The sequence below is a fragment of the Phasianus colchicus genome, chromosome 4 (genome assembly GCF_987193195.1).
Source record: "Phasianus colchicus chromosome 4, bPhaCol1.hap1.1, whole genome shotgun sequence".
NCBI classification, from domain to species: domain Eukaryota; kingdom Metazoa; phylum Chordata; class Aves; order Galliformes; family Phasianidae; genus Phasianus; species Phasianus colchicus.
Window position 1 is genome coordinate 58,898,113 of NC_143439.1, and position 23,643 is coordinate 58,921,755.

At 36.1% G+C, this 23,643-nt stretch overlaps 1 protein-coding gene across 2 annotated transcripts in view; it reads left to right on the forward strand.

Annotated features, from left to right (window-relative positions):
- RAB28 (RAB28, member RAS oncogene family) overlaps positions 1-15,204 on the forward strand; it is a 60,228-nt gene extending 45,024 nt beyond the window's left edge. The window contains exons 5-8 of one of the 2 annotated variants that reach the window (XM_031588386.2): positions 4,097-4,200; positions 6,896-6,973; positions 13,524-13,624; positions 14,541-15,204. In XM_031588386.2, the coding sequence (XP_031444246.2) occupies positions 4,097-4,200; positions 6,896-6,973; positions 13,524-13,619 (278 nt within the window). In that variant the 3' untranslated portion in view covers positions 13,620-13,624; positions 14,541-15,204. The remainder of the gene's footprint in view (positions 1-4,096; positions 4,201-6,895; positions 6,974-13,523; positions 13,625-14,540) is intronic. The other variant, XM_031588387.2, reaches the window with a different exon arrangement.
- Positions 15,205-23,643: the final 8,439 nt, after the last annotated feature.

The following is a 23,643-nucleotide window of genomic DNA, read 5'->3' on the forward strand; positions in this document are numbered from 1 at the left end:
GCTACCCAAAAGCTAAAATGTCTGTGGCTTACTCCTAATTTCTCATGTAAAGTTATACAGGAATGTGACTTACAGTTGATTACTTATACTGTCTCAAGAACTTGCTCAGAATTTTTACCAGTCAGATCATTCCTAGCCTTGCAGACAATTGTTTAAAATATTCATCTACTGTTTTCTTTCCTCTTTAATGTAGCATTGTCTATCAGCTTTTCACTGCAATTAAGCGATGTATATCAGCAGTTCGAAGAATGATGGAAAAATAGTTCCTCAGTCACCTGAAGATGTGAGCCAGTCCTCTCTAGTCCCGCTTTAAGCCCACAATTTTGTCCTTGTCATCTTTGAATTGTCACTTGCTCCACAGTGGTGACTGATATTCTCTGACTTTCTTCCTTATCTAGATTCTGCAGTTTTCTTCTTACCTCCTTCTTTTCATGCCTTCAGCAATGCTTTGGATGGAGCATTTGGGACTTCTATGAGAGGGAGATCCAGACTCTTCTTTTTTTTGCCTATCTCGACCTATGCTTAGTCTCCTACAGATCAAGATGGAACTCTCCAGAGTTTGTGAAAAGCAAGTCTTATAGCGAGCCTCATCTCTTGTTGCAGCAGACGCTGATCTGTTCTAGTTTCTTCTTGAGGGGAGAGTTTCATTTGCATCTCCCAGGCTAGGTGGAAGTAATTCCTAAATTTCCAGTCTATTTTTGTTGTGCTGGTATATTTATATGGTATCTGTATGTACTACACACATAGATCTGTTACTTGAGAAGCCACAATTATTTTGCTAGCCTCAGTTGAAGTGACTCTTCCCACCAGACAAGCTTGAAGACCAAATAAATATTCTTGCTATATACTGTAAAACTTATCCATTTGGGTCATGCTTTAGCTTTTATTGAGCAGAAAAACATTATTTATCGATAAGGATAGCACAATTTGTAGGCAAGCACTTGAACCAAAGTAACAATTTGTAATGTTTGTGTATTTTAGGATCTCACTATTTATGAATAGTTCAACTTGTTTTTCCTTTGCAAACAAAATCCTTGTGTCTCCTTTTGACGTCTCCTTGTGGTTTCTAGCCATCAACTTAAATTATCCTTGGTAAAAACAGAGCTATTAATTTCCTCCTGCTATTGTCATCTTCCTAATTTGCTTCAGATGAGTAGGGTGACTGAACAGTCTGGCTTGGAAATGTCCGTCTCTTTTGGTCCTTCTCTAAATGTTTGTGTTTGATATAGGTCCAAATCTTTTTGCATGACCTTTATTAGGTATGGCCTATCATAATCATTACCATGGTTAAAATGTTCATCTTTTGCATCATAATTGCTGAAATTCCTTTTTATTGGCAGGCGCAATGTTATCTAGTCATTTAGACTATTCAGCAAAATCATTTTCCTGGTTTGTAAAATCATACTGTATTTATGTATCATTCTCTTCTTTCTAGCCAAAAGTTATTTGTCTTTGCCTTTAAGCTTTTCATGGCTTAAGTACATCCTTGTATCATCCTTCATCCCAAAGACACCTATTCCTGCTGCTGAGTGATTCATTGTACCAGCCCACGTCGGCCAGCTATGAGGTTTTTTTGTTTTTTTTTCCTCCTTACAGTTTTATAAGCACCTATTTAGAAAATAAGTTTTCTCCTCGAGATCCCTGCTAAAGTCTTTTCTCTAACATGTCTAAATAAAAGCTGGACAAGAGTTATGTCCTGTTAGCTATGAGTTCTCATATTTTACTGACCAACATCAGATGGTCAAAGAAATAAAATAATTGAAAAAAAACTAGAGGGTAATTATTTGCTGCATTTTAGCTGATCTTCAGTAACTGCCTATGATTGCGCCCCACGACTTTTTGTGATTAAATATTTATTAGCACTTGAAATCTTTTTCTTGTACTAAAACTGTGCCCTCTTTCATTGAGGGCTAATGCTTCTAACATGAATTGCCTTGTGTTTACTGTGAGCTGAGTGCACGCATGTGGACGTTTACCTGCCAGTTATCTTCTCTAACAGTAACGGCACAGTTCGCAGCAGACTGCCCAGAATTCAGAAGCCATGGGATGAAATACTCCTAAATGGGAAGAGGAACTAAGAGTTGCACAAATTTCAGAAACACAGTTTTACCCTGATTTTTACTTCCGGTCTGTTAGATTCTGGGATCTTGCATGCTTTTCATTTCTCTACTGTAGCAAAAATATATGCTCCACTGACCATATTTTATTCTTAATATTTCCTCAAATGGAAAATAAGAACCATTTTGGGATATGATTTCTTACAAGGCAGAACGTTTTCTTCTTGAAAATTCATTTAAGTTTTGTATGCTTGTGTTTTCCTGTGACCTCTGTTCTTTTCTTGGGAAGGAGAGATTGAGAGAAATTGTTACTTGTGAGCTTGTGTTTAGAGGCTTACACAAGTATGCCGTGGTCTTAACAGAGATATGGTGTAAATAGATCAGTGGTTGACTTTTTAATTGTAATTGTGTGGTTGACTTTTGAAGTTTCAATACAGAGATGAGGTTAAGGTTCCTTTAAAACATTGTTAAATAGAAATGAAAGTAATATATTGTTTTTTTGTTTTTGTTTTTTTTTACCCCCCCAAAGAGTAATCACAGTGTTGTGTTTTCCAGGCTGCACTTAAAGCTAATATATGAAGAGTAAAATTAATAGCTAATAGTGATATCATTTAGAGAGCATGCTGCATTTTTTTCTTCTTAAAAGCATTTCAACAGAGGCTCTTTCCTGGTAGTTATTTTTAAGAGAAAGAAGTTAAACAACTGTTATGTAGACTGTACGAGGCTTTTTATCAACTTTGGGATTTATCCTAATAAATGCATTTGTTCTTCCTATTTTTTGTAGAACTATATATTCCACATTTAATATGATGAAGTACTGTACTGCAAACGTTAGTGTTAATAGGTTAGTATTTTAGTCCTTCACAAATTAATGCCTGTGGTAACTGGATGATTTTAGGCCTGTTCTTATAAACAAGGCCTTACTGATGTGTGAGGAACAGTAATATGTGGCAAAAACTCCACATTAACCAAAGTAAGCAGTATAAATGGGGTGTAGGAATCCCCTGTTAGACTAAAAATCTCCAAGAGAAAATCTCCAGAGCCTACAAATTAAAGACCTCCAATATCATTTTAAAATAAAGCCTTTTATGTAGTATGAGAGCTTTTTTTTCAGCTGATAATCAAATGACACTATTATGCAGGCTTACTAGATTTGCAAATTTACAAGTTTTTACAAGTCAGTTGGGTCCCTTCCTCAGGAAATCAGTTTAAGTTTTTTTTTCCTGTATTGACTCAAAGAGCCTGGTTGTCCTTAAATCCTTCTGAATATATTTGCCTTATAATTTGACGGCAGAGAGTCAACACCCTTATAGGAACTGTAATGCAATAAAAAGAGAAACTTTTCAATATAGTTTCCAGTTACCTTAGGATCAGATTTGGAAAAACTGGAATGTGCACAATAAAACCTGTGCAAGACTTGGGCTCCATGTTCTGTTGTAGGCAACGAGTGCTTTTTAACATAAAATACCATTTGAAAGCTTTACTTTGCTTCCAGTGGTTATAAAGTGCTAAAAATGAAAATGCGCTGGCACGTGGAATTGAAGCCTTCGTATAAAATAACTAACCATCAATGTTTTTATTCAGTTCATTTTTTTTATTATGGTGGATGTTTTTGCTCTACTGTGTTCTGCAATAAAGTTATTTCCAACTCATTTCAGATATACTTTGTGAACTCTGTGTCTCTAGGTTATGCTGGACTATCATTATACATCATATTTGTAAAAACAAAAACAAAAAACAAAACAGAACAAAAAAACTCCCACAAAATGTAATTGTCTCAGACTTTTTTTTCTGCATGTAGTTAGTGGGAAAGTTGTTACCAATTGCTTGTGTGAGTGTAGAAATATGCACAATGTTCATTGTGATTCCTTTATTTTTCACATATGATTATAAAAGAAACTGGCATTTTCATACCTCTGCAAAGAATGACATCTGATGTATTTCCAAGGAATGAGTTTTCTAAGACAGATAACTACATAAGGATACTCTGTATTCTCTATGTTACTCTGTAGTAATCTTTTTTTCCCACTTGTTTCTAGTTGACTTGGAGCATATGCGCACAGTGAAAGTTGACAAGCATCAGCGGTTTTGTCAGGAAAACAATTTCAGTAGCCATTTTGTGTCAGCCAAGACAGGAGATTCTGTAAGTAAGAAAAATAAACTCTGTATTGATCTTTCTGTGAATGTATATGTTCTTTATTAATTACAGTGTCTTCTCATTTGCTTTGTGGGTTGAGGTATAGATCTTAGTGTGGAAGTACTCTGGTTTATACGTGATGAGAAATGAGGCCTGTTGGATCTCTGCTGTCACCCTTTGTTCCAGGTGAAGTCTCATCTATAGGGCATCAACACAGAAACTTTTAACAGTTGATAAATTCACAAGATCCTGTTGCAATCAAAATTTTTAATATGGGTTCTGAGCCAGAAGACGTTCTCTCTGCAGGTCCATTTAAACTTGAACTTTCTGGTATTTGTAATGCTTTGCCGAGCATATTTTAGAATGATCATTTATTTCAGACCTAATTTAGATATTTGTTTTAGTTGGAAGTGTATGGAAGGAAAGGTTCTCTTTTAGTTGACTGTATCAGATGAAATCACATTGTATTGTTTTTCTTGATTTCTATCACATGCCTAATGACTGTGTGATTCCAGTTAAAAACATAAGTCTGTCTTTGTCTTACACGGGCAACATAGCTTACTTTATTTGAGTATTACTGAACAGTAAGGCCATGTCCAATTATATGGAAGCATAATTCTGTAACACAAATGGCATCACTGGTTGTTTAAATATATTTGATGAAAGCTCAATTACTTCTACAGTGGACTGCCAGATTTTATAATTTGTGTAATTATTGTGTTATACTGCTGATACAAATGCAGTGAATCCTGATTCTCCTTAGAGTTTGTGTTAAATCTTTGGCAGGAATTTTTGTTTAAAGTCTGAAAATGTTTTTCTTATGTTAGAAAGAGAAGACAAATTTTATAGTACTTCATGCAGTGAAGTTTGCATGTGATGAAATGTGTTCCTTTCTCAAGGAGACAAACATTTTGTAGTAAGGTAGTAGTTTTTATGAGATGGATATAGTTAACATTACAAATTAAGAAGGAATCTTTATTATGTCTTTTTAATTGATGATGTAATTCATGAATTACAGCAGCATCCCACTGTATATGCTAATTGTACTTTTTTTAACTTACTGTTTAAAAACAAAAGTAAATCTGAACGTACCTAAAAGCATTAACCAGAACTTTCTGTTTAAATATCTACTGACAAAAGAAGGTATGGAGAATAGTTTACAGTAGTTCATTTTTAGTTTCGGTATAGGTTTGAATTAACTCTTTCCACTGTTACTGCAGTTCATGTATTTGGGTAGTTGTGCAGGGAAGACAGTGATTTAGGGAGAGGCCTTCCATGGCTGCTGTGGGTATAGTTTAGAGGAGTCTTACATGCTCAATTAAGGTAGATGAAGTGATTTGTTTTGTTTACCTCAGATCTTTCCAACAGACTCATTTGCAAAAGATAATTTTATATACATAGAAAAATCTGAATGTCTCCTTAGAGGAGAATTAAACTTCATGAAAGATTTACTGTAGTGTAACTGTCGTACTCTCTACTGAACTGCATAGCTAGAGCACTGAGCTCCCACCTGCTGCTTTGTGCACAGAACTTCAGCACAGCAGGTGATCGGTTCATTACAACACAGAGCTTTGTTGGGCAGGTCTCTTAAAAATGTCTGCCCATTTCCTTGCTGTATGGGTGTTAGTACAGTAGGCTGATAGTAGACCAAGTAGATCAGAGAAAGTAAAGTGATTTTGGAAGTGACAGTGGCTTGTTGGTTTTGCCACTCACTCTTTTTCAGTTTCCATCTGAGCTGTAAGAAAAAAATGCGTGAATGTTTTTATTTATTTATTTTCAATTTTTCCTTGAAAATGACTACTTCCACAGGCCTTACCTTCTGGAGTGGCAGCTGTACGGTGAAAAACACAGTAGGCTGGCAGGTTAGGCTTTGTACTCAGTTGCACAGCCATGCAAACAGAGCATAAGATGCAGCTTGACAGTATGCTGCATTCAGCAGCAGTTGAGTCTTAAACTGTTCCTGTTTAATATCATTTGTGTCCTTTAATCAGATTTAAAATGTAGCTCCCTAAAAGTAAGATTTGTGGACTGTATTGAGATGAAGTAAATGAGTTATTTTAGATAGCCTTCCCATTCAGTGTTATCTGTCAAACCACATCTGAAGTTTAATGGCTAGGCTGCTCCATGCCATGCCACATTTTTGCTTACTTAGATATTTCAATTCAATAACAGAACACATACAATCATTTGTAAGACTCCTGAACAAATATGTAATTGCTTGGATTTGATGTTCATAATGTTTTTGAAGCATACACAGCAGAGATTTTGGTGCTGCTGATGCACAATTCAGTTGTTCTGAATTTCAGAAATCTATGTCTTTATTGCACAATACACTGGTAAAATATTTTTCTGCTAAACATTAGTGAATGCCCTTATTCATATTTTATAGCACTGAGAGCAGTATTTGAGAGGTGGGTTGTGTAAAAGCTTGTTTAAACTTAAGCCTCTGGAGGCAGAGTAGAAGTGTTGCCTAACAATCTACCGTACTGTTCATTCCTCATAGCATTGTTGAGTTATTTTCCCCAATTTTTAAACAAAATTGAATATACCAGATGAGATTGTTCTCAGATCTGTTTTGCACAGGTCACAGTTCTCTATATCTTGTTGTTTACAGTTCAAGAATGGTTTGATATATTTGAAAGAACTTTTAGAACGTCTGTTTTTAATCATTTAAATATGATGTAATTTTTTTTTTCCATAGGTCTTCCTGTGTTTTCAGAGAATTGCTGCTGACATCCTTGGCATCAAATTAAACAAAGCAGAAATGGAACAATCACAGGTGATTGTCCACAAATACATGTTTTGCTTAAAATTTTATTTAGTATTTAGAAAAAACCCCACAGATAATGTTGCAAATTAATATCTATCCTTTTAAGTGAACTGCACCCATTCTATTAGAGACAGTTAGTTACTATCACAACAGCATCTTAAAAATATAATAATCTTTATCCATCCTGATAAACTTGCTGAAGCAATAAAAATGCATGTTCAAAAAAAAAAAAAAAATGAAGAAAATAATAGCTTGAGAGCTGTTTGTAGTATATAAAAATTTTCTTAGAAATTAATATCTCTTTATATTTTTGCATTCACAGGTAGCATGAAAGATGCTCTTATCTGTACATAAATTACTGTACACTGATATCACATTCAGTGTTTATGATAATTACTTTAAAATTCTTTACATACTAAACCAAAATTATTTTATGACACTAAAGCTTAAGAGATAGAAGGCATAAGTTTCTGCAAGTGTAACTGTTCTAAGTTAGTGTTCAGTATAGACATATACTGAACTGAATAGGAAAAAAGTACTGTTTCATAGAATCATAGAATGGCCTGCATTGAAAAGGACCACAATGATCATCTAGTTTCAACCCCCCCGCTGTGTGCAGGGTTGCCAGCCACTAGACCAGGCTGCCCTGTTTGTCAGTTACAGAGTCAAGAATTATCTATGTGATGTCCTTTGGTTGGTTAATCTCAGAGTTTAGTTTTCATTATGTGCCTTTATAATGCAGGATGATGATGCTTTCCTGAGGTCTGTTTGCCTCAGTGTAAGAGCACTATTTCCCATTTGTACATTATTGTGTACAAATGAGAAACAAATCTTTTTCTGATTGAGTATACCCATTCTTGGCAGACCTGTGGTATCAGGTGTTTGGGTAGCTAATATGGCTTCCTGCCATCTGAAATTATTTTTCTTACTGTTCCCGTCCCAAATAATCTCCTCTTAAAGGAACTGCTTAGTCTTTTGCTTTCAGACTTCATGTTTTTCTTCTTTGTGTTGAGTTGGAGGATTTTCTGTCATCTCCTCTGAGGCAAGAAAGGACTGAGAGAACAGTGTTTCCCAGCAATAGGTATCATCAAGAAGCATATCACCCATCCTCTTATTGGCTAATAGTGAGTTAGAGGTGTGAACACAGCAGATGCACGTCAAAACCTTGCTGCATATCTTCCTTTGAACTGTAACAGCTTTTTACTGTTTCTGAAAAGAATATTTCCTGTAATCATTGCATGCAAAATAGTTCTAGTGAGAACAGTTTTATGACATTTTTAATTAATGGGAAAAAATGTTTTCATTTTTTCTTTAATTTAAACTGTAATTTGTTAAACTGTAGTTACTAGAGTTGGATGTTATTTATTTAAATCAGTGGATGTTAGGTGATCTAAAATGTGTTAATTGTTCAAATAAGCAAGCAAGCAAGAGCTTTTCCTTTTCCGCCTTCTCCTGCCAGGTTCCTGCTTCTAAATATAATTTTCCTGCCAGGAAGACTGTGAGCACATAGGTTTAAACCAAAGGATTTTACACAAAACCGTTTCAGAAACCTCAAAAGCAAAGATTATACTACTGAGGCAACCTTTACTATGTAATGATATTTAGGATTACAATTATTAAACCAGAAAGTGGCTGAGATGGTGACACGGTATCCTAGAATTGCTAGATGCTGTTAACATTAAATGAGTACCCCCAAAATAAGTCAAAGTTTAATGAAAGAAACCTAACTAATGATACAAAATGCATCTTGCGTACAGGTTGGTCTCCTGCTTTTTGAAATATAATTAATAAATATGTAATTTCTGAAAGTGTTTCACCACTTCAGTGTTTACAATCTCTGCTGAAGTGGTCAACTACAAAACTGTACTGCAAATAGTAAAATGGCAAAATATACTTAAGAGTGAATACCTAACAAGCAAAAGAGAAAAGTTTCAAAAAGCTATGATTTATAGGTAAATAAATATTGAGTGTTTTTTCAAAATTTGTTTACTACTGAGGAACCATTCACCTATTGTTCTGAACTGTATAATGATTTGTATGTGAATAATTAATCCCATAAGGAGCTCCTTAATTTTTCTTGAACTGTTAAGCTTGCATTGAAGCAGTGGTCTCAGATCTGTGTTGTTGCATCCTGCAAACTCAGATATAAACTTATAGGCAGGTATGCAAATACCTTCAATTAAAATAGGAATATGAGAAAGGAGATCACGTAGAGTATTGTAGCACTGTAAAGGAAGTGTCTATTTTTCAAGTAAGAACCTCTGTGTAGGCTTGTCTGAAGAATGCACTACTTTCTAGTTTGAACTGGTGCTGGCTTCAAGTGGGCTTTTTCCTACCTTATTATAAATAATCACTGTTTTTAATGCTGTTGAACATATCAATGGAATGTACAGTATGTGGATAGGACAGAGTTGATATTATGCAAATTACAGTAGCAATAACTAAGTTAATATGCACAGTCTAAATACTCACTATGGCCCACGTGTTACTGTTAATGTGAATCTAAGCTGTAGTGATTTAAAGAAAATAATCCAAATTTTTTAAAAAAAGAAAAAAAAGGAAATAAATCCAGACACAAACAACACAAGCAACAACAAAAGAAAAAGCAAAACCTGTAGTAGAGGTGGTTAGAAAAGAAATTTCGTTGTCTCCTTATTCAGGTCCAGCAGAAGTCTCTCTATGGTGTGTGTAGCTAAACAGAGAAACAGTCTGACTTTCAAGATTCTTCTAATGAAGCACAATTTTAATTTGTTCTGAATAAGCAATAATGCTTTGCTAACAGTATAAGGTTTGAGCAAACTTTGAGCACTTTGAGAGTGCTACTTTGAGCAGGCAGTAGGAATTGTTCAAAATTAAGTCAGTGGGAAACCAAAGAGAATTGTATTTAACTGTTTGTCTTGTTAGCTGTAGCTTAAGGTTCATTGTTTTTGGTTCCATACCTTGGTTAGTTCTTAAGATTGGAAACGGAAAGTATGCATAAAATTGGAGAAAGAAAATTTTAACCTTCATAGCCTCAGAGAAGCAAACAGAAGGACATTTCTTGAGAGAAATTTATTAGTCTGCAGTGGAAAAGCTCTACTGAAGTAGTGTGTAGATGCTGTTGCTTAAAAGCATGGAAGTGGGTCTTTTGGCTGAATGGAGGTGGTTTTAGATGACTCCTGGTATACTACAAATGGTTTGTGTGATAGATTCCCATGTGTGTATATGGGGAAAGGGAAGATGTTTGTTTTTCAAATTTCTCTCCAATCAGCGTTAAATTTCCTTAAATTATAGAGTGGCTATGTGAACATGCTCCTTAACATTTCTAGGTGTTTAATACTCTACCAACTCGACTGTAAAAACAGATAAATAGGTGCTATAAAAGGAATAAAACAAAACACAAGGATAAGTGCAACTTAACTCAGCTAATTTGCAAGCATTGTGTTTGATTTCTTCTTCGAGCAAAGAGCAAAACACATTTTAGTTTTACAAATGTGCATTGTTTTCTTCCAGGATCTTGTCTTTGAATTTTCAGTGTTCTGTGTAGTACGAGGTTTCTTTGTTTTGAAAAATGAGATGGTTTATACTTGAGTATATTTTAGTGTAATGGCACGAAGCTGCATCAGGGGTGGGTCAAGCTGGGTGTTAGGAAAAGGTTTTTCACCAGAGGGTGGTGGGCATGGAACAGGCTCCCCAGGGCAGTGGTCACCTCTCTGGGCTGCCAGAGTTCAAGGAGCACATGGACAATGCTCTCAGACATATGGTCTGATTTTTGGGAGGTTCTTTGTGGAGTCAGGAGATGATTCTTATGATCCTTTCCAGCTTGAGATATTCTATGATCTTATGTTTGTCGGAGAACATCAAGTATCTTCATTTAGTTTAGGTGGTAACAAAGAATAACATGAAATACTGAATTTGTGTAAGGCACCAACAGTGAAATGACTTATCAGTTATGATTTATTGTATATTTCTTCATGGTTACTGATTGTCTAATGCTGAGAATGCTCTTCATAAATTATTTCTAGCACTTATGATTTTATGGCTGAAGATCATATCTCTTTTCTTTAAAAAACAATTCTAATTGTTTTTTAAAGAAAAGCCATTAGGAGTCACTGTCACTCACCTGTGGTTAGTAATAAGAATCCTAAGCACACTACTTCAAATTGTATGAATCTGTGGGGCTTGACTTGTGTCTTCTGTGCTTTGATGACTGGCAGAGCTACAGAAATCCTTGTGAAAAGTAGATGGAGTCTTGGTCCCCCTTCAAATTAACTGTTAAACTGTTAATTAAGTGCAAGAACTAATTAAGTGCAAGCCTTAGAAATTAAACTATTTGCCATGCATTGTGTTAGAAAACAGCTGCAGCAGTTTAAGATATTAATGCAACCCAAGATATTTGTTACTGCCCTTTTGCTGGAATTTATTGCTCCCCCAGCGTGATCAGAAAATAGAAGGTGATCGTGTGCCTTGGCTGCATCAGGGTGAAGTTCAACAGCTTAGCTTAAACTGCTGATGAAAGTTGTTTTTAAGTGAAGCTGCCAGACTTTGTGCTGAAGCGGATGAGGTGCAAGTACATGTTGCATTCCACCAGCTCTCCTTTGGCAGCAGTGATCTCCAGCAGAGGAATAGAACAGGCATTTGGGGGTGGTAAGTTTTAAACTATCTCAGCAAGAGCTACTAAATCTTGTCTGTTAACATGCTGAGATGACTGTTAATCAAACCTTTATTTAGTCAAAACTGTGGTGAAACAAAGGAATAGATTAGTGTTTGTGTGTGACTGGAACGTGTTTTTGAAATGGAACTGCTCCAAAGTCAGAAAATTGCAGATTCTGACTTATTTTCAGTCCTCAAGTTCCTCTCCTTTAAATCACAAGGGTCTGATGAAATTTGAGGAAATAGCTCCTCTACTAATCAAATGTTTTTCTTTCTGTATTTTTTACTTTCAACCATAGTATAAAAACCGCATGGGGTGCAGCTTTGTTCCTTGGCATTGGCAAGAGGTAGCGTTTTTGTAAGTGATTTGTAGTTTTTTCTTTAGCTATATGCCAGCTCAAGAAATGAGGGCGTGCATGTGCCAGTTTTGTATAATAAAATGTTTGGCAGATAAGTCAGATTGGGAATTCAGAGCACCTGCACCAAGTAAGTTTTTTTTGTCATTACTAACAGTGGTTTGAACCTTGGCAATTATAGATACGTCTTGTATAGATACAAAGAAGCTCAAAGTTTTTAATCGCCTTAAAGTTAATAAGACAAATACTGCAATGTATTTTTTAAAAACATGTGAAATTCCTTTAGAAAATCCTTGTCATTTATGTTAATCAACTTTTTGCACAGTGTGCCTAAACACAGATCACTAACCTAGCCTTGTTTACATGATGGGATTTGGACCAATGTTTTGACGACCTACTGATTGCAAGATTTTTTTTCCTTGGCTTTTGTCAGAAGATTGGTATGATGAAACTAGGTCCTGTGAGGTCAGATAACACTGTTTAATGCTAAACCCCTACTACCCCTTCACATGGATTTAGCAACCTTTCCCTTGATAACATCAGGCCAGGAGTCTAGTAAATCACAGATGTTGTCTACTAGATAAGATAATACAAATGTGATCAATTAAACTCAAGAGGAGTACATCAGCAGCTAATAAATTCAGATCCTTTACCAGGCAATTCAATTACTAGTATTTGTTTGACATAAAGGTTTTATTTGCAGAGGTAATCTTTAACATGTACTGCTTATACATTCACATAATCCAGTTTACATATTGTTTCCTTCAAAATAGTGGCATACATTCATTTAGCAATTCGTTTTAACTTCAAAAATGCATTGCGTAAATACTGGAGTTATAAAGAAAAAGATTATTTTATCTTTCATAGCAGACCTTTTCTGCAATTTTTGTGCTTAAGTTATATGATTTTTTTTCCCCTTTACATAAGCATTTTGTTAATAGAAAGCTTTTAACAGATTTGTTTTGACTTTAGGGAAAAAAGGAGTGGTTTTTTCTTTCTTTTCTATGAAGTGAAGTCAGAGCTGGCAGTGCTTTGATGTGAGGTTTTAATTTGTCACAAGTTTTTGGTTAGTATCTAGCTGTAATGTAAGAGCTATGTAATGGAAAAGATACACACACATCGCTAATGCACTTGTTACAGTAACTGATAGGAAAGCTGACTACTGTAAAATTTATTTACCTCAGGCTTAAAGGAAGAGGCCGTTGTCACCTTCCACTGAATTATCTTCCCTTTTCTTTCCCTTCTATTTCTGTCCCTTCTCCTCCTCTAATAAGTTTTTGTTGATTGCATGCATGAATATTTCACTTTGATGCTTTGAAAGTGCATGTCCTTCAGGAAGCCTGAGAGTGAAAACAGATGCTGATTGTGATGCTTTCTGCTAGATAAATTCCTGTTCTGCATAGGGCTTGAAAAGAAATGCACTTTGTTTTAGCTTCTGCGCTGTCATTTTATATCATTCATTCTTCCTTTTCAACTACTGATCAATCTTTCCGTTTTTTCTTCCCTTTCCTTTTCTTTTTTTCATTCTTCTCCTTCATCTCTATTCATTGTGTTGGTACATGATTGAACAGCATGTTGTCAGGGCAGAAATAGTGAACTACCCTGAAGAAGATAACCAACATCACAACACTTCCAGCTGCCAGAGCAAAGTCTGCTCAATGCAGTAGTTCAGGTATTGATGTAGAAGTTTTTTTCTCAAGCCTCATTGCTTTTACATGAAGTAACATCTATAGTAGATTCTCTTAGAAATGATGTATTTTATATCGGTAAGCAGAAATAATATATAGTATATTAATTTGAAGTTTTGTGTGCAGTTATGAGGCATTTCTAATAACTCCTTAGTTCATAGAAACTTGGTAATACTTCATATTATAGTATTAAGAGGCGCTTTCAGTGCTGTAAAATTCAAAATGTTACATTGCTGCCTCAAATGAAAATGGACAGAAAACTGGTATCTCTTGTTTCTCTCCCCATGTGGGAGAGACCAACAGTTCCATTAAATGCTTTGTAAATAGAACGGGTGATATCTGTTAGATGTTTACACAGAAAATGAATATTTATTGTACACAGAAGTTCTTTTTATGTTAATTCAATCTTTGTCTGGATGCCTAGTGAAGCTTCTTTTGAAGGATGTTTGTATTTGAAATTTGCTTTGAATTCTGTCTGTATTTTCCTCTGAATTGCTTGAAGAGGCACAGATGAGCTACCTGCAATTTCTGGTTAAGATAGGCAGTTATGCTTTGTAAAATTCTGTTTTATAATTTACATGCAAAACAATTATTGAGGAGAAAAAAAAATACATTCACAGACTTTTTGCATTGCTGCTTTCTATTAGCTCTGAAAAATTGTCAAGAAAACTTACCAAAGTACTTCCTTCTGCTTAGTATGAATCAACTTATTTAGACTGAGAAAATAACACCTGATCAGACTTACTGTAAGATGCTGAAGAAAACTGAACTGTGTCTGTTTTGCACAATTTCTTTATTTTTCCCTCCATGTTTCATAGTAAAATATCTGTTGAGTTGTTTGCCAGCATCAATATTGTATTTTGATTCTGATTATTGCTGTGTTTTTTTCTTTTATGACAGAGAGTGGTGAAAGCAGATATTGTCAACTACAGTCAGGAGCCTGTGACAAGAAGCGCTAATCCTCCTAGAAGCTCAATGTGTGCAGTTCAGTGACTGTATTATTCTTCTCTGTTTTGATACTTTTGGCTGTCCTCCTACTTTGACACAGGCTCTAGGATTGCCAGGAGCTTTTAACAGTCACCATTGCTACAATGCAATTACAAGTTTCAAAAGACGTGTTGCACCGTTTTACATTGAGAAGCAGCAAGCAGTTTTTTTTGACTAGCTGAAAATGAAATGTTAAGACCACACACTTTGAAAAATAAAAATGTACGTTCTTCTAAATTATATTTCAGTAAAGCAGTAGAACTGTGTTTGTTTTTTCTTATCTATTTGACTGATACTGAATGAAAATGAATGAAGAAGTATGATTATGGAAGTTTTGCCAAAGCATTTCTTTTCCCTTTTTTTTTTTTTTTTTTTTTTTTTTCCTCCTGTGATCTAAACTAGCATTCAGTAAAATGTAACTTGGGGAAACTATTGCTGGAATACTTTTAGACAACTAATATATTTTACTTAGGGATAACTTGAAAAGTATTCCATAAATGTATATACATAATACAAAATGTATAAATTGTATCCAGGAAGAATCAGTGCTTGAAATAAAGCTGTAATATAAAAGTAATTACTTTTCTGAAGTCTCAAGTTGTCTTCATGCAGACTCTGAAAAAAAACTAATGTTTTGTGTATTTTTATTCCCACACCAGTATTCCCCCACACTTCTTGCAGTAGTAGATATGCTCATAGCTCTACATGAATATGGATGAACCTCCCTTGCTGTTTGGGCTGTAAATGTTGAGTGATATATTCAACGTGCATTAGAAACTGTTGATAGATCAATTAGGATCAGTCATTTTTATTAACTGAGTGACTTATTTTTGGACTGATACTATCTTATTTCTATTTAAGAGTTGAAAAAAACAAAGACAAAAACAAAAACAAATAAAAAGCAGTGTCCTGTGTGATCATCATATTTCTCCTCTGTTCCTTTTCTAGCAGTCTCTTTCAGACATGCAGTTCATTCCTGCCACATCTAAGGTAAGGTGAGGAAAAAATTAAGCCAACCTAATTCCAAGTTAGAAAGCTTTTCCTTTCTTAACTCTAGAATGCATTTTCTTATAAAGTATGACAAAACATTTAGAAAATTAATGAGGATGAGGAAAGGAAGCTTGTATATTTCAAGTGGAAGAAGTGACAAGGTCTTTCAATTAGGTATTCCTATAGAGCTGCTGAAGAAAGAGTTTAGAATTTAAAACAAATATGTTCAAGAAATTCCAAGTGGCAAGAATCATAGAATGGTTTGGGTTGGAAGGGACCTTTAAGATCATCTAGGTCCATGCTATAGGCAGGGACACCTCCCTCTAGACCAGGTTGCTCAAAGCCCCATCCAGCCTGGCTTTGAATACCTTCAGGGAGGTAGCATGCACAACCTCTTCAGGTTAAATATTAGGAGGAAGTTTTTCACACAGAGGGTGGTGATGTACTGGAACAGGTTGCCAAAGGAGGTTGTGGATGCCCCATCCCTGGAGGCATTCAAGGCCAGGCTGGATGTGGCTCTGGGCAGCCTGGTCTAATGATTGGTGACCCTGCACATAGCAGGGGGTTGAAACCAAGTGATCATTGTGGTCCTTTTCAACCTAGACCATTCTATGATTCTGTGGCAACCTGTTCCATTGTTTTACCACCCTCACTGTCAGTAATTTCTTTCTAATATCTAGTCTAAATCTACCCTTTTCTATTGTAGAGCCATTTCCCTTCATCCTGTTGCTATATACCTTTATAAAAAATCCCTTCCCAGCTTTCCTGTGGGCCCCTTCAGGTAATGAAAGGCCACTAAAAGGATCACCCCCACCTGTGTGCTATTTGATGATTATTTTGGCATATTCAAAGTTAATTGGAAAGTTAAGTTCATTTTTAAACTGTTCTATATGCAATTTGATGTGTAGTTTTATAACTTAATGACGTAGCGTTGTGATATTTTAGCATTGAAATGTGGAAATTTTTCTGAAACAAGCTGAGTTGCTGAGAAAGATTCAACAGTAGGTGTGGGTGTGAGTTTCCAGTGAATTATTTATTCCAGGATTACTGTCTGTGTTCTTCCTTTTATCCTATGGAGCTCATATCCCACTGAACGGTGTTTAACTGTAAGGTAAAAGGCAAACTGAAAGGTGAACTGTCTTTTACTTATCACGGGATGAGAACATCTGCCTCAAGGAGTCTTTCTGAAGTAGCTGATGAATTTACAAGCTCATACGCTCCAAAGCATCTGGTAAGGTGTTTTTTTTGTTTTTTTGGTTTTTTTTTTGTTTCTTTTTTGAATCCTCGGATATTTTTCTTCTTGGTGTGCCTGTGTACTTCTGCCCATATACTCAATTATCAAACATGTAAACTCTCCCTCTCTCTGAGATCTTGCTGGAACATCAAGATCTCAACATTTCTCCAGGACTTCATAGTCCTGCTTTTCAACAAACATGTTGGCATTTCAAAAAAATGTCCCCACATTTTATAATAAGTTTAAATCAAGTTTTGTGAAAAATGACAGAACTAAGGTGCCCACCAGTTTGTATTGAAGGCCTATCCAAAGATGTTTGGTACTTAGCTGGCAATGATCCTTCATTCTTTTCACTTTGTTGGTGTTGATGTTGAGGAATTTCTGTCTGCAAGAGCAAAAGAAGCAAATGTGAAGGAAGTTGTTTGCTCCCAGGATGCTTTTGGCATGCAAGTTTAGATGGTGGGAGCATCTCTAAACTCATGCCTTCTGATGAAAGCTGCCTGTTGTGTAAGTGGTAGCATTTACCTGAGATATCAAATTACATTAAAAGTAATGTGGCTGGCCTGTAGCAAGAAATAATGAAAGAATATAGGTCTACTGAAGATTTTTGCAATGTAAACTGAGACATTCAAACTTTGAGATGCAGAAAATGAACATGACAAACCCGTAGCAATTTTGATTTTAAAAATAACGTGCTTCTCTTAAAAACTTTTCATAATTCAACTTTTCAGAAGAGAATGCTTTATGACTTGTTATGGAAAGCTCATTATTACCTGAACAATCAAAAATAACTGCTCTTATGTACATTTGGAGCAACCTGCTTTGTGAAAGCTATGATGTGTCCTAGTTCAAGCTATTTTACCAGTGGATTTTTCTGTCCATTTGTGAGCTTTTATTCTCAGTGTATTTTTCTAGGTGTCTTTGACTTGCACATCCGTCTGTGTTTTCTTCCCATTGATCTCTTCACCATTTTTTATATTTCAGCCCTACCTCCTCTGAATGTGCTTGTTTACATTTACGAGACTTTCTCATTCTTCCTCCCTAACATCCATGTACGTTATTTAGGCTAACCACGACTCTTGTGTCTTCTCTGCCCCCAGCCCCTCCCTTTGCTGCCCCTCTTAACCTCTTCTAAATTTCTGTTTTGTATACTGACTTCCACTCTCCCTGCCTTTTCCCTACCTTAGCCATCCCATTTAGATCCATTACCTGTCCACATTTTAATCCTTACAAATGAGCTTTGCTCTTTTTGTTCAGCCCTTGGGACCCCACCCAAGCCGTTGGATTCCAGCTGCAGTGTAAATCCCGGGGCTGTGGTAGCTGCCTTTGAAGTGTTGCAGCAGCTGTTGGTGGAGATTTGGGGTGCCTTTGCCATCTGTATGGTCTGTGTTCCACTGGGCTGAGCAGAAAGGTCAGAGATAATCCCGGAGGATTAAGCAATGTGGAGAGAGGGAGTCGCCTGTTCGGCAGAGAAGGCAAGGGCTATCTGTAGGCTGACAGGGAGGAACAGACTGAATGGGAAAGGTGTGCAGCAGGGAAGCAGGCAGCCAGCACCCTATATCCAGTCTCTTGCAACAAACACTGCACTGCTGGCCCCCAAAGTGCCCACGCACCTGGCTTAAGTGTGTACCATATTAATTAGCTTAAAAATTTCTTGGAAGGTGAGAATTGGTTGAGAGTAATTCAACAAACAGCAGTGAGGTTAAATAATGTAGCACTCTCCCCAAGCGAGGTGACATGTGCTTAATGTCCACTGACATAGGGGGGTGGGGGGCAAGCATGTTCTCTCCTGGAGCTGAGGCCAGACAAAGGGAAGAAACTTGTTCAGGCCCTGATCTTACACAGATGCACACTGATGAAGTGATCTGCCTGCTCAGAGCTGTTGTAAGGAATCAGCGCAGTAACAGCTGTATAGCTAAAAGCTGTGTTTGAGTTGAACTCAGTGCTGTGGTCAGCATCATCTTTTGTCTGACTGTGCGCTCAATTATCAGCGCTTTCAAAATGCGCATTTGAAATGTTCGTATGCAAATTCTTTCTTTTGCTGTTCTAAAATTTGTTGGGGCCAACTCTAGTCTTTTTCATAAAGAGCAGCACGGTGCTGTTTTCCCTTACCACCGAATTGTGATTGCCAGAGTCCATGAGCTCCTCCCTCCTTTTGACAGTTCAAATGAGATATAAAAACACGTGAGTTTCTTTGTAATTAAACTTCCTTTTTTAAAGCCTTCAAGAACAAATACAAGGTCAAAATTACACGAAATATGTTCTTCTGAGCAATTTGAAAATTGTTGGTGCTATGAAATATATAAAATCATGCTTTTTCCTTTTAATGTCTACCTTACATTAGAAAAATGGTCGCTTTTTCACAGATGAGCTTTGTAACCTTTGTTTTAAGATGATTGTGACCTTTTCATAGAAGTTGTAGTACAGAGTACTGGTCAGAAGGTGCCCCTATTGCATGTGTTGACCTGAGACCCAAGACAGGGTTGCTGAACAAGATAACAAGTGGCATTGGCTGAGTCACTGTGTACTTTGTCTTGGGCAGATCACTGCTCTGAGCTGGCACAGCAGCTGTAGCTGACTGGAAAAAGAACAAAATCTCCCATAATTTGGTATGTTTAACTCTTTAGGAGTGCATCTTGGTACATCTGACTGGAACTGTGCTGTTCTATTTATCTTTTGTCATTGACAGAGGATTAAATTGCTGTTCCTTAACATAATTTACAGTTGTATAGTAATGGGAAATTTTCTGTGAGGGGAATTTAATTTCTTAGAGTACTTGTATTTATTCCTGATTGTAGATGAAGAATTTGTATGATGGTCAGGATGGAGAAATACTTAAAGCAGCAATGACTTCCATAGAAATGATGTTTACAGTGCTGACATCTGGAATTTTAGCATTATTTCCTAAAGATGTTATTCTACAGTGCTATATTTGCATTCTTTCTCTTAGTTCAAGTACTGCTGCTTAACATATCCATTTGATTTCTTCAGGCCGTCTTTAGTTAAAAACAACTCATAACCACTTAAAATGTCCAAGTAGCTGAATGCTGTTGAAAAGAAGCAGCCAAAACTTATCTGTGTTTGTGTAGGGGTAATGGCATACATCTGAGATTAAAACACCAGTCCAGATAATTATCTGTAGGAAACAAATTTATTCTCTGATTTCAGTTACTATGAATAGAATATGATTAGAATTTAATGTGCTGCAGTTTTATTTGCAAAATACACAGGCCCTGTATAAAACCTCTTTTTATAATGTACTCTCCAGAAGCCTTGGGGATCCCTGTTTAACTTGCAAATGCAGAAGTTTGATCTTCCCCAAATAGAAGATAGTGAAGCTCCTGAGTTCCACGAACTGATTTCTATTTTCAGCTCCCCATAGAGAGCTGACTGTTCAGCCAATTTAAACTTTTTTCTACTCCACTTCATCTTCGTTCATTTTGGCACTGATGGAGCTTTTGAACTGGAAAATTTCCAGTTAGCTAATTGGCCTTTTGCCTTGTTTTATGTGGGGGTGATGTCAAGTGCTGAAATAACCAATTGACTGAAAGCAATCTTGTTTCAAAGGTTGGTCAGAACCAAACCTAAGAAGGTACCAATTTCAGGTTTGTTTTGTATCTAACCGCTACACTGAGTTCCTTATTCTGGTGGACAGGCCTCTGAGAAGAATATAGATTTGAGGTCAAGAGCTGGTGTTTGCTCAGAGACCACATTTAGAGCACTGAATTCTAGGGGAAATAGCTTAGGAAGCCAGATCTTTTTTTAATTTCACTTTCAAGACTTTTCTCTATATCTGTGCTCTACTATCATGTTGACAGCCAACATTTCTATAAAGATAGGATTTAAGTCCCTGCTTAAAATACAAATTGTGTTAATTGTACATTTTTCAGGATTTTTTTCTTCTTTTGAAGATGATTTGACAGCTTATGTTGTGTGAGGTATCACTAGCATAGGTGAAGGTGTCTGGTGCTTACTAATGGTCAACTTTGTTAGTTACAATCTGCTGAATATCCTATACTCAGCTTTCTGCTTTCTTTTTAAAAAAGAATGATTATAAATAGCAGATAAGATCTCAGATGGATTTTAACTAGTTTCTCCCTCAGAAAAATGGATCATGCAAACTGCTTTAGGCAAACATTTTTTCTTTGCCAGCTAAACTCCATTTCTGTCTGTTCCTGGGCTGATCCATGCCAGGTAGCTTGCAAGATCATGACCTACTAATCCTTTTTGATTTCTGGTGAGCTTTTAAAAACAAAGTAGACCAAGAAACATCAAAGGAGGATTTGAAAGACACACACTGTGCCTGAGAAGTAAATGTTGCTTTGGAAAGCATTCTCTCCTTCGCAGAGAGCTGAAGGTTGTGGTTCAGTACTATTCACCAAAAGCACTTAAGCATATGCTTAAAATTAAGCACATATTTAAGTTCCCTTGAAGTCTACAAGATTTAAGTACACACTTGAAGTTAAATACATTCTGGCATACTTTGCTGACACAGAAATTCTGGCTCCATTGAAGTGACTGCCTTTGAAACTAAAGTTCATTCAGGAATTTCAGTGCTGTTTCTGAAATTTGCTATCCATTATGAGGAGTGTAAACTAAAGCCACTCCCAAGTTCAAAAGGAAGCAAAAATAAAAAAAGGTATTTTTAGGTATTCATTTGCCTTTCTGATGCTTCCTCCTATCATGAGTGGTACAGAATGTTGAGAGGGGGAAAGAGGAAAAAATATGAGTTGAGATGTAGTTCAGCTGTATAATCAGTGTTTACTTGTTATCGGATGAGTTGCCATTTTTGGAACAACCATTCTTCAGATCCATAATGAATCAGAAAGAGAAAAGAATCTCTGGTTTAGGCATGTCCCACTGAAATTGGAGTACTGGACCTATAGTGCAGCAAAACTTATCAAGCTCCCCTTTGTAGCATCTGATGTGGAAATAAACAAGAACTGGTATTACTTGCTCAGATTTGGGGAGGTATTTGATCATCTTGGAAAAAAATGAAGTGTGATTTCTGGATATATTCCAGAATTTGTCGGAGAATGGTGAGGCAATGTTTAACTTCATAATGGAAACTAGAGAGAAATTTTGACATCCCACTCATCAATCCAATTGCTTTTTTATCTCCCCACTGTCTTGGAAAGACAGCAAAGTGTAAACCAACATTTGGCACAAATGGGCTGCCTGTGCCATTTAGCAGCAATTTGCATGTAATTGGTAACAATTATACAGACAACTCATTTATAACAGCAAGTGAGCTCACAACCTAGCATAAACTGCAAGAAAATGAATCATATCCCACCAGTAATCACGCACTGATGTAAGAAAGGAAATGGAAGTTTAACCTCTTTCCTGGTTTTATCGTACAAAAATGGATAAGAAAGCCATAACGTTTCTGATTTGATAACTACTGACTTTGGCTGGTTCTGGAGATGTGAAAACTCCAGGTGAGTGTTCTCATTTGCAGTGCAAATCCAGTTCCATGAAGCAATTATATATACTTATATGACACCTGTGATGTTATATAATTCATAACATTGTCTGCTTTTTGCTGCTATCTGTGCATGTACTGCAAAAGAATGCATTTGAGTTCATACAATTTGGCCCCATTAGGAGAGTTTGGTTAAAATAGAAGAAGGGAAAAATGTCAAAGTGATGGACTCGAGGAACATGCGACAGTTCAAAATGAAGGTGTTCTTGTGCACTTTTGCTCATTTCTGTACTAGCACAAATCATTCATATGAAAGAAGGTTAAGTTCAGGGTCTGTGAAGAGCCTTTTGCATCATGCACATCCTACATAGATATGGGGAGAGGCCATGAGGAAAGGCAGAAAGATGTGACAGTATCTGCACAAGAACTGGGCTGTTGGCTCTGCATTTTTTTATGGGATAAAGTCCTATGACTGGTTTTGTACATATCTTCTGATGCATAAAAGTGATAAATTATTATGCACATGAGCCTTCATTTTTCAGTAGATATTTTTTAGGGCAGATTTTATGGCTTTTCTGAATGAAAGTTTGGGTCTTACAAATCAGATGTAGGAAAACTGTATCCTGTGTATTTGGCAACTTCAGTCATCCTAAACAGCAACCATGCTGCTGCATCGATCTATTGAAGGTATGTAATTGCAGAAGAGTTGTTAGCAATAACTTATGTTCATGGAGTCATTTTTGCTTGTTTGTTTTTGTTTTCTTAAAGCAAGTGTTTAGTCTTTAGCTTTATTTTGAACAATGGTCATCTCAGCTATTATTTGTTGTTATTTTTTTTTTATGAACACAAGTGAGATTCATTTTCCTTTAAGTCTGATTTTTCTACTCAGTTCTATTAAGCAGGTAATGTATAACTGAGTATTTTTGCATCCTTATCTTCCACTTAGCCGTGAAAGCTTCAATACGCACCTCTTAGTGGAAAGATAGGTCTCAGGTCTGACACATCCCTATTTTGACTTACACTTGCAGGTTCATGAATGCATCCCAAAGTTCCTTCTTAGCATGATTGACTTTTCTTGCTGTGGCTTCTAGTGGGACATTACATTGCTTACACACATCCACGTGGCTGTGTGTATAAGTATACATATAAACGTGCATCCACTTGTACTCATACCTGTGCCTTGATGTTAGCAGTTTTAGATGGATGTGTTTTAACCCCAATATATAATATATATATACTGCTAATAATAATAATATATATATTATAATATAATAATAATAATATAATATATAATATATATATACTGCTAAAAGCATGTATTAGATAATGAGGCTAAAACTTGGAAATACCTATAATTATTATAATAT